The sequence below is a fragment of the Leuciscus leuciscus genome (genome assembly GCF_965113295.1).
Source record: "Leuciscus leuciscus genome assembly, chromosome: 1".
NCBI lineage: Eukaryota > Metazoa > Chordata > Actinopteri > Cypriniformes > Leuciscidae > Leuciscus > Leuciscus leuciscus.
The window spans coordinates 17,140,054-17,153,323 of NC_138725.1; the positions used below are offsets into that span (position 1 = coordinate 17,140,054).

At 37.7% G+C, this 13,270-nt stretch overlaps 1 protein-coding gene across 1 annotated transcript; it reads right to left on the reverse strand.

The window, feature by feature from the left end:
• Positions 1 to 99: 99 nt before the first annotated feature.
• On the reverse strand, positions 100 to 3,484 carry LOC309476438 (piggyBac transposable element-derived protein 3-like). Its single transcript, XM_082139634.1, has 3 exons — positions 3,228 to 3,484; positions 1,297 to 2,385; positions 100 to 1,088 (listed from the first exon to the last, which is right to left on the reverse strand). The coding sequence occupies exons 2-3, from the start codon at positions 2,378 to 2,380 to the stop codon at positions 376 to 378; spliced, it is 1,797 nt and encodes a 598-aa protein (XP_081995760.1). The 5' UTR covers positions 2,381 to 2,385; positions 3,228 to 3,484; the 3' UTR covers positions 100 to 375.
• Positions 3,485 to 13,270: the final 9,786 nt, after the last annotated feature.

Sequence of the window (13,270 nt, forward strand, 5' to 3'; positions counted from 1 at the left end):
TTAAAAAAATATATACTATAAATAAAATAAATAAATAAATAATCTCTGGTAACAATATCTGACAATATTATATGTCTACCATAGACAATGTCTATGGTATAGACAACTTGACAATGTAATAAATTAGAAATATAGTACATATCTTTTGATTTGATAGGTGATACGTAACAAAGAACAGTTTTCCGTTCAAACAACTTCTCATCCTTGAATTACTCTAAATTGCAATACTAAAATGCAACTTGTAAAATCATAAAAAAATTATAAAGGGTGATTAGTCAATGTAGTAATAATATCAAGTAAGGGTGTGTGTGTGTGTGTGTGTGTGTGTGTGCGCGTGCGTGCGTGAATAGGTCTCATCCTTGGCTTACTCTTAACTCATCTCTGGTGATATGCAACAAAGCACTGTTTTTTGTTGTTCAAACAAAGGAACAACTTCCCATCTCCACATTTGGAACATCGCCAACGCGACACTCCACTTTTGCACAAGTTGCACCTCCCTCTCTGAGTGCCAAATGTAGGCCAGTGTCCAACGCCATCATATCGGACTTCCTGGGTGGGGTGGAGAACTCGGGGGTTGGGGCGACGGACTTGTGGCTTGTGCTTTGCACCTGGGGGTCGGCCAGCCCTGGCAGGTACCTTGTCAGCTCCCTTCAAAGTAGCTGCCACCGACAGACGGAACTTCTTCAAGGGCATCGGTTTCTGTTTGAGAATGCTGCAGTCCCTTTTGTAGATAAGCCATGCATTCACAATGCTCACATCGATGATGTACCCAAACAATGGCAGGTACCAGCGCCGGGACTTCATTGGTGTTTTGTAGAGGTGCACAAGCATATCGGAGAGATCAATGCCCCCCATGGCTTGATTGTATGCCAGGACGATGGATGGGCAAGGGACGTCGACCTTCTGTTGCGCCTCCTTTGTGTATCTCTTCACTGAAGACAGTGGCTCCACCCCATAAGCATTGCTCAGCAAGGTGACACACTTGTTGTCGAACCACTTTACTGCAACGACTCCCTCTGATGAACAGAAATCAACAACACCTCGGCCTCGCTTCACCATCTCCTTATCACTCATCAATGTTGCACCACCTGAAAGACATGGAAATTTGTTTTTGTGAGTACAGTATGTGTCACAATAACACTAATATAATTTCTATAACAAATGGAAGGCATGTGTACAGTATATCTGCATCAGAAGAAAAACATTTATGTGCATGCATGGTTTGATTTGGTTGTGACTGTGTAACTAACATGATTACCATTTACTACATGATTAAGTTTACTGAAAGTGCATTACCTGTGCGATTTACCCTGACGGTACCCACACTTCTCAATCCCAGGTTGGTGTGCAGTGTCTTCACCAAGTTGAAGCTGGTAAAGAAGTTGTCGTAGAACACCACAGTTGCCTCTTTGTGTACGATAGTGTTGCAGAGTATTGAGACAACCTTGGCGCCAAGGAGAAGGTCTTCCAAGCCCAGATGTGCATGCTCTTCCTCTTGAATGTTGAAAAATGTTGTGGCCCCTTGGTACAATATGAAGTCATGGATGATGCCAGAGTAGCTGCCCCGACAGAAGATCTTAAAACCCCACTTATCCGGCTTGTTCTGAATGTACTGCCTGAGTTTGCCAGCTCTGGTGCCCTTGTAAGCCACCATAACTTCGTCAACACTCTGCTTGTTGGTAGGTGGAATAAGGAGGCATTGTTCTCTGAACATGTCAAAAAGAGGACGTATCTTATGGAAGCGGTCAGGGCAGCCCTCCATCTGGAAGTTATCATTGAAGTGGACATATCTTCGGAGCACTTTGAAGCGCTTCACTGACATGGTATCAGCCACTGGTGGGAAGCGTGACTCACAGGCCCAGTAATCTTCCAAAGAGGGAAATTCAAAAACTCCCATGTAGAGCAAAACTGACAAGAAAACCTCAATTTCAGCAGCTGTGGTGTTGATGGATGTCCCGGTCTGTTGAACTGAGTACAGGTTGGTATGCTCAGTTATGTGCACAATCATCTGGTCAGTAAAGAGCTTCTTAAAATACTGAAACGGCGTCTGGACCAACTCTGGAAGCTCGAAGACAGGCTCGGGCAGAGTGAAGATTGGAATGTCCTTTTTGACCCATTTGGTCTTTTTGGTCTTTCTGGACTTTGCAGGAGGGGAGGGAGTTTGATTGAGGTCTGAAGATACCTCAACAAGCCTGTTTCTATTCCTCAATTTCTTTGAAGGGGGCGGTAAATCTATACTGCGTGGAGGGACAAAATCTTCATTATCTCCATCGTCTGGATCACTGAGCTCTTCCACTTCTGAGTCACATGGATCAGCGGGTAAAAGTGCAATAGTGCTAGAGGTAGATCTGGGGGGTCCATAAAATGTACGGCAGTCCATTATGTCTGAAAGAGATGGAACATAAACATTACTGTACAGTGTAGGGTCACAAACTGTGTCTTGAGTAAACAGTGCATCAGGTACATCTATCCATAATAAATGCACAATTGTCATATTGATAAACTGTTCTCCCAACATACAGGCACATTGTGATTTATTTTAATTTGTTAAGAAAAAATTGCATATGCTAATAAATGCTCTGTGTACTATGTATGACAAATCGGATAACACACAACCATGAAATTACATAACAAGAGACAGAAAATGTTGAAGTGTGACTGATAAGGTAAGTTTACTGTGCTAAATAAAGCCAAAAATGTCCCCATCGAATCAATTACAGTCTCAGTCTCATTATCATGTTGTGTCTGTCAGAATATTGAACAGAAAATGTAATGTTTATACCCATCTAGACAGCTGTAGTTGTAGCTATTCAATGCATAACGTAGTGTTAGTCAATAAGCCTCAGCTACGATGGCTATTGCAGAAATAATGAGTAACGTTAGGACTAATGGTTCATTTCGTAACATGTAAAGAGTAAAACGTATTAAATTTAGAATCTGAAGGTAAAACCACAGGCCGTATAAATAATGGTAAAATACATATAGTCTAGCAAAGAAATTGGCCGTATGATCCTGCAGGGTGTATTATGCTGAGTCACGATCGCGTTGCTGTGCTAATTTAGCTAGCGTCCAGTTCAGTTTACCCTAAATGGGCAACTCAACCGAGCGGTCACACAACTTTTCAGAGGTAACAGAGAGATACATCTTATCATCACGTTTCTTCCATTCAACAAAAATATAATCATTAGGAAGTCTAGAACATGAAATCCAACCAAAAAATATCTTACCTTAAATTTTAGCGTCATTGCCAGCCATTGTTTGAGGAGAGGTCACGACAACACACTTCCGATTCAGATTCAGCTCGTCTCAGCAACAAATATTTTATTACAACATTGCCACCCAGTGGATATAATTGTCATTACACATTCTATTCAGTGAGAGGAAGAAGAACAAACAGCTAAAAATGGGGTTTGGCGAGTTTTAATTGCAGGAATTTGAACACGAAAAAAGGTCAACCGCACGGTTACAATGCACGTTAAAGGGTTAAAAGGTATGTAGTGTCAAAAACCCAGCATCTATTGGACCCTTTACAATTCGCCTACCAGTCAAACAAGGGAGTAGATGACGCAATTTTAACATTGTTGCATATTGTATATTCACTGTCACAGTTCTGTCACCCTTGTCTGGGTTTTCTCTTGGTTTAGTGACAGAGCTGTGACACTCCCGGTTTGTCATGTGTTTGTGTTAATCTGGTCTGTTGTGAGCACATAGCTGTCATGTTATTTCCTTGTGCCATGTGCTCTCCTGTCAATTGTCAAACGTTATTGTTTAATGTCCCTCACCTGCCTGCCTCGTTACCTTCCTTGTTTGTTCCCTATTTAGTTCCCCTGTGTTTGCAGTCCTGAGCTGGTTCGTTGTCTATGTTCCCTCGTGTTCTTCTTGATGCCTGCCTGAGTTCTCTCCTGTTTTTCCCCCCCACGGGGTTGTTTTGATTGTAAGTTTGTTTTGTTTATTTAATAAATTCCTTTTACGCACATGAATCCTCGCTTCCTGTTTTACCCATTCCGTGACATTCACACCTTGAAGATTCCAAAAACCACGTGAGAATCCTATTTGCGGATTTTTCGTCGGCTTTTAACACTATATTGCCAACTGTGTTGGTCGAGAGATTAACCACAGTTTAACCTGGATGGGGGACTGATTATGTGGTTGCAGGATTTTTTTTTTTTAAGGAATGGAGTACAGAGAGTGAGTGTGGGTGGATCAATGTCGGAGAAACAAATTACTAATGTCGGATCCCCACAAGGCTGTGTCCTCTCACCCCTATTGTTTATATTGTACACAAATCACTGTATAAGTGCACACTCAGGCAGATTTTTTTTATCAAATTTGCAGATGATACTGCACTAGTCAGTCTCCTAAAGGGGGACGAGGACAGTCATGGACCTGTTTTAAATGAATTTATTTCTTGGTGCGACATGTCATATCTTAAGTTAAATATTTTAAAAACAAAGGAGATGTGCATTGATTTTAGGAAGGAGTCTTCAGTGAATGTAACCACTATCAAAGGAGAGCCAATACAAAGTGTTGAGGAGTACAAATGTCTTGGGGTCATCTTTGATCATAAACTGAGGTGGGATAAATGGACAGAGGCTGTGAACAAAAATCACAGCAGACAGTAAGCACCCTTTGTTTGATAAATTTGAGAGATTACCTTCTGGGCGAAGGTTCAGGATGCCAGCGATTTTATAAAACGGGGAAAAACTCCTTCCTGCCACAGGCAGTTAAATTGTTGAACAAAAGGTAATGCAGCTGCTTACTGAGCGGGTCTCAGTGATGATTTCGTGTATTTTATTATTATTTGTCTTCATTCTCTTTTCTTGTATTATGTGACGTGTATTGTCGGTGCTGTATGTGAGCATGTGAAACGCAAGCAACTAAATTTCCCTAAGGGGATAATAAAGTACTCAAAATCAAAAATCAAAATCAGTTAACGACAATTTACAGCCTGTGAACGTCGCGTTCATCTGTGCCACATATTGACAGAAACGAACCATGACATATGTGGAGATCTCGCGGAGGTGCTAATGGCTCAAATTAGCATATGAATAGCAGCGCCCGCTTCTTGCCAGAGAATGGCTTGAATTTCCTCACTCAGTATTGGTTGAAACCACTACATTTAAACAAGAAAAATCACTCGTGATTGGTTGGCAGATCTGTTACTATTGGTCACCCTGGGTCATAATAAATTTAAACCCCACCCCAAATAATAATAATTATATATAAATATAAAATTAATATATAAAATTATTTGTATATATATATATATATACAGTATATATATGTTGTATATTCATGTCATTGTTATCCTATGGACTACACTATTATTACCATCAAGGACATGAATGAATTTATTGCGGAAAGGAAAATTTGCCAGGGACATGCTGTTTATTCAAAGAAAGAGCTTTATTAGCACAAACACACAACCATATCATATATCATATATCATATATGTACAAAGCATAGGAGATTTGCCCACACAACAAATGGGAAGCTCACGAGAAGCCCAAAATCCTACAGCACCGTGAAGTGTCTGTTTTCCGCTTCGGAGCTAGCGGCATTCTGTCTGAATTCGGTCCATTTTGCAGACGTCTGTGGTGCGTTGCCCTGTCCTTTGGAATCGCCTATAATCTCGACTGCAGCGTGGCACAGAGCTCGGTGAGCTCCTGGCTGCGAAAGGACGGCGGTCGCACAATCCATCCAGACACCCCGCCGACAATGCCATCTTCCTCATCAGACATCAGGTCTATGGTAGCGCACTTCCAAAGGCCCACCTCATCCTCAGCTAGCACACTCTCGCTTCTAGCAGCTGTAAAAACCAATAAAGACAATCAGTACTGCGCAATGCACTGCGTATGGACAACACATCTATTAATGCACCTGAAAAATAGTCACATTGACCAAAAACGGATCTAATCTAATAAATCTTACCCTCTTTCTTCTCGCTCGACTCGCTCGGCTCGGCTTCCGCTGCAATGCAAGATCTGGTTGTTTGTACCTGAAGCTCCTGCGTAATATTTCTTACAGGCAGCTGGAAAACAGTTAAATGAGAGTGACAACATAAGTCACAGTAAAATTAAACAATAAAGGAGAAAAAATTTAACCGGGTGAAAATGAAGAAATACACACCGGAAGCCCGTGACCTTGGCGTTGCAAGCACCAACGCTCTACTGTTTGAGCTACAGGAAGGCTATTTACTATTTCTTTCTTTTTTTAAAAAATACAGAGCGACATGCTAACAATTAGAATACGGTGGTTCATGCTGCTGCTGAGTAACTATCCTTTGAAGTAAGTTAGATCAAGTTGTACTGTATTTAAAATGTTACCAACTTATCTGTGAACATAAAGCAGTTTAAAATAACTACTAATAAGTGTTTTCAACTATAGATCACAAATAAATTAATTACATTAATCAATCTAAACAAGTGGATTTCAATCCTGGTCCTGGGGATGTCTTCATGATACTTTATATTTTAAACATTTGAAGGTCAGATGCTGAAAGAAAATAACTCCAGAAAAAAAGAGGAGAGAGAGCAGGTATTGGTTCCCACTTTAACTTTTGAACAGTACAAATAACAGGGTTTTGAAAATGATGCTACTCTTATTCTCCAATTTAAAGGCAAGTGCACAGTTCTGAGAACATTTTATCATCCATATTAATTATATTCATTATCTTTATGTGGTGATGCGGATATGGTATGTTCGGTGGATATAAAAGGAGATGAGACTGACATCTAACTAAGCCGGGGGGTAATCGAGCTCTCGAATAGTGTACCACCCCCGGGGGGCGCCATTGGCTAACAAGCCATCACCTGCTGTTAACATTCTATTGACTCCCATTCATTTTGGCGTCACTTTGACAGTCTTAGACAGAGCGCAGAGCGGCATTTTTAAAAGGACGGAGCGTCGCTCTATTTCCCGCTCCAATTTCGCTCCGCTCACACCACGAGTCTGAAGCATGCTCAGTCAAGCCTGACCCAGAATCCATCTGTCTTGCACTGTCATCAACAGACTGTTTTCATTCAAAACTCGGCTCAATAATGGAGTTCAAAAAGTACTTAAAAAAAGAAAACGAGAAATCATACAGGTGTACTATTAAAAAACTAACTAACAGTGATAATGTGGTACAAGAAAATGAATGTGGAGACATCGTTTCAGTAAGTAAAGATTCCTTTTGGAATCTAAAAAGGCACATCTCCCGAAAGCATGAAAGTGTGCTACGTGAACACGCTGGGAAGAAAGCAAAAGGTTAGCAAATTGAATACGGTAACTTGTAACAAAGTGTAAATTAAATATAGCGTAATATTCAAACAAATTCGCTTTGTCATTCAATTTGTGGTTTCACAAGCACAAACTTAGTAGCCTAAAAGCTTCATGGTGCACACACACACACACACACACACACACACACACACACACACACACACACACACACACACACACACACACACACACACACACACACACACACACATAGCAAGCGGTCAGATGTGGCCTCACGCTGGCACTGCTGGCCTCCTGTGCAATGGCATGAATCCTGGCATGAATGGCATGAAATTCACAACCCCAGAAGTGTTGCATTGACAGATGCATCGTGATCACACTTCATCTAGAACGCCTCTTATTTGACAAACAAACTAAATGAATGCCCTGCTAGTTAACTGGAGATGTTTTATTTATTTGTAGTATTAGGTATATATTCATCACCCAAACAAAAACGTTTTGCTCCGTGACGTGACTTGCTTTGGTCAGGTGATATTTATAGCAGAGGGGGCGGAGCTTTAGATTCTGGAGAGCATTTGATTGGACAGAAGATGTGATGAGAAACTGAAGTGTGCGATGATGTCGTAAAAATCTGTCATCCATTTTAGCAGAAGTGAGGGACTTTTGAATGCTTATATCTCCTGAATGTGAATTTTGTCATTGGTTTGGAACACACCAGCTTATTCATAAGCCTAACATATTAAAAACTAAAAAACTTATTTTGATTACAGGACTAACACAATACGATTGTGGTTATAGTTAAACATCTAAATTTACAATATTTCTCACAAAAATAAAGAGACCCCAGACACACAATTTGTCTATTTTTAACTTCAGTCCCCAAAAAATGTGAAAAGTATCATAAATGTTACATTTATTAAATTGTTATGAGAGACACATGAGCAGTAGGTAGATGTTTGTTTTATAGCAAGTTTTGTGTAAAATCATCTTTAAACCAAGTCCATTTTGTCCATTACAGAGTTTAGAATAAAAGGTGTTTAAATCTGAAAAACACTGAAATTAATAAAAGGACTTAAATGCCTGAAGTGGGAAAATATGATTTTTTGGAGGTTTAATATGTCTAATGATGTGGGCTATTTACCAAATGATTTATATGTAGTAAAAATCCAAGTTGAAATATTATCGAATCCCAGTATTTACAGAATGACTGTAAACATCAGGTGTGTTCGACATCGGCTGCGGCTGGATGTAACCGATCGGCGAGAGTAGCCGCGTGCAGGCGGGGAGGAGCTGCAAACGGAGACGTGAAGTCGGACACTTTCTGCTTCCCGTAGTGACCGCTCACGTGGTGTTTGCATACTTTACCACAGCTGAAGTGAAATAAATGTAATATTTGCCAAATAATACACAGATGTTTCAGAGACATTTTCATTCAATACTTTATGTACTGCTTCATACAGCGTCTGTTTGAACAAGAATAAAGTTCAACATAAGCTACTATCAATGAAGTGGAGTCTACGTTTTTTAAGCAGTTTTAATTTGATAAACATGACACAATATAACATGACAACGACATGAAAAGAGTGTTCACTGTTATAATAAACTGATTTGAGAGCTTTAGAGGAACTAAAGGTGTTCGAATAAACACGAAACACACGTGATCGTTGTCATGCGGTGAATCCGGCCAATCGTGGAACAGCTGTGTCGTCATCAGAGCTCCTGCAGCCCAGTGCAGCCGCTCTTGAGAAGCTGCGCTGGCTCAGTTCTCCGGCTACTCTCGAATTTTTTTTTATTTTTTTTTTATTTTTTTTATTATTTTTTTTTATTATTGAATTCAAATTTACATACAAAATAGGTATTGAACAAACAATATTAATTAACAATTTTCAAAGGCAGACACAATTACAAATTATAATAAGAAACAGCGACAAAGTCTCAAATATACAATCAAGAAGGACAATAAAAAAAAAAATAAAAAAAAAGACAAAATAATAAATACATAAATAATAAACCAATGAATAACATTTACACGAAGGTAGGTCCTTGCAAGGGGTACGGATCTAAAGTGCACTTAGCTCATTGAGAAAATTTGCAACTGTGGAAGCTTTTACATTTGAAAGGGTGCAAAGTGAAGAAGCAAAAGCTTTAAGTTCATTAGCAAAGTGAGGAAAGGATGGGGGGGTTTTCAAAAATCTGCATTTATGAATGAAATATTTAGCAAATTCAAAAAGATTATTAACTAAGTAGTACTGTGGACAATCTTTCTTAAGTACACCAAACTTAATTTGTTTGTATTCAAAGGGATTTACACATGTAATAATGCATGACATTTTACTGTACAATTGAGACCAAAACAATTTTGAGTGATTACAATGATAAAAGATATGTTCAGTGGTTTCAATATTCGTATCACAAAATTGACAAGAATTTTCTCCGATATCAAATTTAGATTTTAAGAATTCTTTAGATGGGTATATATCATTTATAATTTTAAAATGAACTTCTTTCATTTTAGGAAGACTTGGAAAGGTAAGATAATTCATTCTCAATTCCTTCACCTCCTCCGGGCTAAAATCTTTGAAAATATAGTAACGTTTAATTCTATTTGGATGAAGTCTATCAATAAAAACACTTCTGATATATTTGTTGTTGCATTTATGATCTCTAATAGATAATTCACCCAGAGAAGGAGAAGGGAGAGAGAATGTTACAGAATAGTGTGAAAGAATACTCTTTACTAGTAACACCATGCTTTTGGGTATGGCATTTACAATTGTGTAAAACTCTTTAGGGTGACATACAAATCCATGTTTCAAACAAAAATCATTGTAATTTAATACATTTCCATAGCTGTCCATCATGTCCAACAGGGAAAAAATATTATATTGAATCCAATTTTCATAAAATAAAGATTTGTTATGGTGTAAGATAAAGCGATTGTTCCAAATACATGTTTTGTGTGGACTAAAATTGTGGGAAAAGGCTAACTTCCAATAAAGGAGAACTTGTTGATGGAATGCAGACAATTTAAGAGGTAATTTGTTCAACTCAAAATCACATCTAATCAAAAATTCCAAACCACCTACTTTCTGAAATATTGAAGAAGAAACAGTAAACCATAAGCCGTTTGCATTACAAAGAAAAGATTTTAACCACTGAGTTTTTAAAACACTATTCATTATTTCTAAGTCAATAACATTTAATCCTCCTTCTTCGTAACTGTGAACTAAATCATTTTTGTTAATATAGTGATGCTTATTTTTCCAAATAAAGTTAAATATTGCAATGTTACACTCTTTTAGTAAGTGAGGTGGGATAGCTAGCGAGGAGGCTGGGTAAACAAACCTAGAGAGCAATTCCATTTTGGTTAACAAAACTCTTCCAAATATTGAGATATCCCTTTGTATCCAGTTATTGAGAATAATTTTAGCTTTTGAAAGATTTTTAACAAAATTTTCTTGGACACTTAGATTGCTATCTCTAGTAATAATTATCCCCAAGTATTTTACAGATGTTTTTATCGGTATATTACATAAAGAGTCTAGTTCGCTGCCATGAATTGCAAATAACTCACATTTATTTAAGTTTAAGTGTAGGCCTGATGCTTTGGAGAACAGATTAATAAATTGGATGGCTTTATCAATTTGATATTGGTCCTTTAAAAAGATCGCTGTATCATCGGCTAATTGGCTAATACCAATTTGTTTCCCAAATACACTCAATTTGTCAAAGTCGCTGTTTTTATCTATCAAAATAGCAAGCATTTCTACCGCCAAGATAAATAGGAAAGGGGAAATGGGACAACCTTGTCTTATTCCTCGTGAAATATTAAATCTTTGGGATGTTCCAAATGATAGTGAGATAGAACTGTTGATGTCTTTATATAACATTTTTATAAAAGAAATAAATTTATTGCCAAAACCAAATTTTTCGAGGGAGTTAAATATGAAATTATGTTCAATCGTATCAAATGCTTTCTTGAAATCTAAAAAAAGTATATATCCGTCATCCTCAATCCATTCGCTATAATCCAAAATATCTAAGATTAATCTGATGTTGTTATGTATTGATCTGCCTTTTATAAAACCAGATTGTGATTCACTAATTATTTGACTAATGTTTTTCTTGAGTCTATTGGAAAAAATATGAGCTAAAATTTTATAATCACAGTTCAATAGCGTGATAGGACGAAGGTTATCTATATGTCGTGCGTCTTTACCTGGTTTGGGGATTAGAGTAATTAAACCCTGTTTCATAGTCGAAGATAGGGAATTATTTTGGATACACTCGAAAAAGGCATGAAACAACAGTTCTCTCAAGTCTTCCCTAAAGAATTTATAAAATTCTGAAGAGAGGCCATCAGGGCCTGGGGATTTCCCTGCAGATAATTTATCTATTGCTTTATCTAATTCCTCTATTGTAATGTCAGCCTCGCATAAGTCTCTAAATTCCTGGTCTAACTGCGGTATGCTAGTATGTATTTTGTCAAAGAGAGTATTACAGTCTGATGCTGAGAACGATGAGCTATATAAGGAACTATAGAATTGAAAAATCTCTGAGGAAATCATTTTAGGACAGGCATTTTCAACTCCATTCACATAAAGAGAATTTATGGCGTTTTTCTCTTGTCGCCTTTTTTCAAGTCTACAAAAATAGTTATTACTTTTTTCCCCTTTCTCTATCCATCTTGCTTTAGATCTTACATATGCTCCTTTAGCTTTTTGAATATATAAATTATCAATTTTGGATTGCAAGGATAGAATTTGTAATTTGGTTTCATTGTCCATTTCACTTTTATTACATAAATTGTTTAATTCTATAGTCAATTCTAACTCCAATTGTGTTCTGGCCTTACTTAAATTTTTACTGAATTGTATAGAAAATTCCCGAATCTTGTGTTTTAAATATTCCCATTTACTTATAAATGAAGTAAGGTCTTTAAGCGATGCTACATCATTAATTATAGATCTAATTCGCGAGCAAAAGTTTTTGTGTTTTAATAAATCGGTGTTGAATTTCCAGTAACCCTTGTTACGTGATTCTCTTTCGCCCGAGTAGAAGGATATAAAGATGCAACAGTGATCTGTCAAAGGTGCCGCGGATATTGAGATATCTTTGATAAAGTTAGATAGGTTAGATGAGGTTAACCAATAATCAATTCTCGATTTGGAAGTCCCATTAGCTTTGAACCAGGAAAATTGCTTAAGATTTGGATTTCCATCCCTCCAAGCATCCACTACATTATTAATTAAACAAAAATTAAGAAGGTGAGGATTTGGGTGAGAGGTGTTAAATTTGGGCGGAAAGCGATCTAACGCTTCATCCATAACCATGTTAAAATCTCCTCCTATAATAATATTATCAGTAAGATACACACGTTTAAATTCAACCAGAGAGTCAGAAATTTCAGATAGTAATTTGTTGTTTAAGGGAACACTATTGTAACCATATACATTGAATAAAATAAACAAAACATCATTAATGTTTAAAACAACTGAAGCCCAGTGGCCATTTGAGTCTGTCTTTACCTTCACAACTTTGCCTGGTAGGTTGTTGAACAGTATTGCCACTCCTGCAGAGTGAGTAGAGGCATGGCTGAAGATGATTTTGTCCCCCCATTGACTTGTCCAGAACTTCACGTCATCAGGGTTGGAGTGCGTTTCTTGCAAAAATATACAGTGTGAGTTTTTGTTTTTGCAAAATAGAAAGAAAGCTTTTCTTTTGATAGAGTTACGGAGACCCCTTGCGTTTAGAGAAATACAAGAAAAATGTGATTTCACTGAAAACATTTAACGAATTAAGACAAAAAATGAGTAATAAAAAAATTAAAATAATACAAAAAAGATATGAAAAGATAAACAGTCAAATGTGTAATGTAACGTGCTCTACAGAACACAGAACGTCTCTCTCAAACAGAGCACTGTAACGAGATCTCGCTCAACAGCGAAACACAATTCAAACCATCCCATTTAACACTTCTTGCACGCGCAAGGGAAGATGAATTGGAAAGTTCTTGAAATCAACCGTCCTTAACGATTCGGCTACC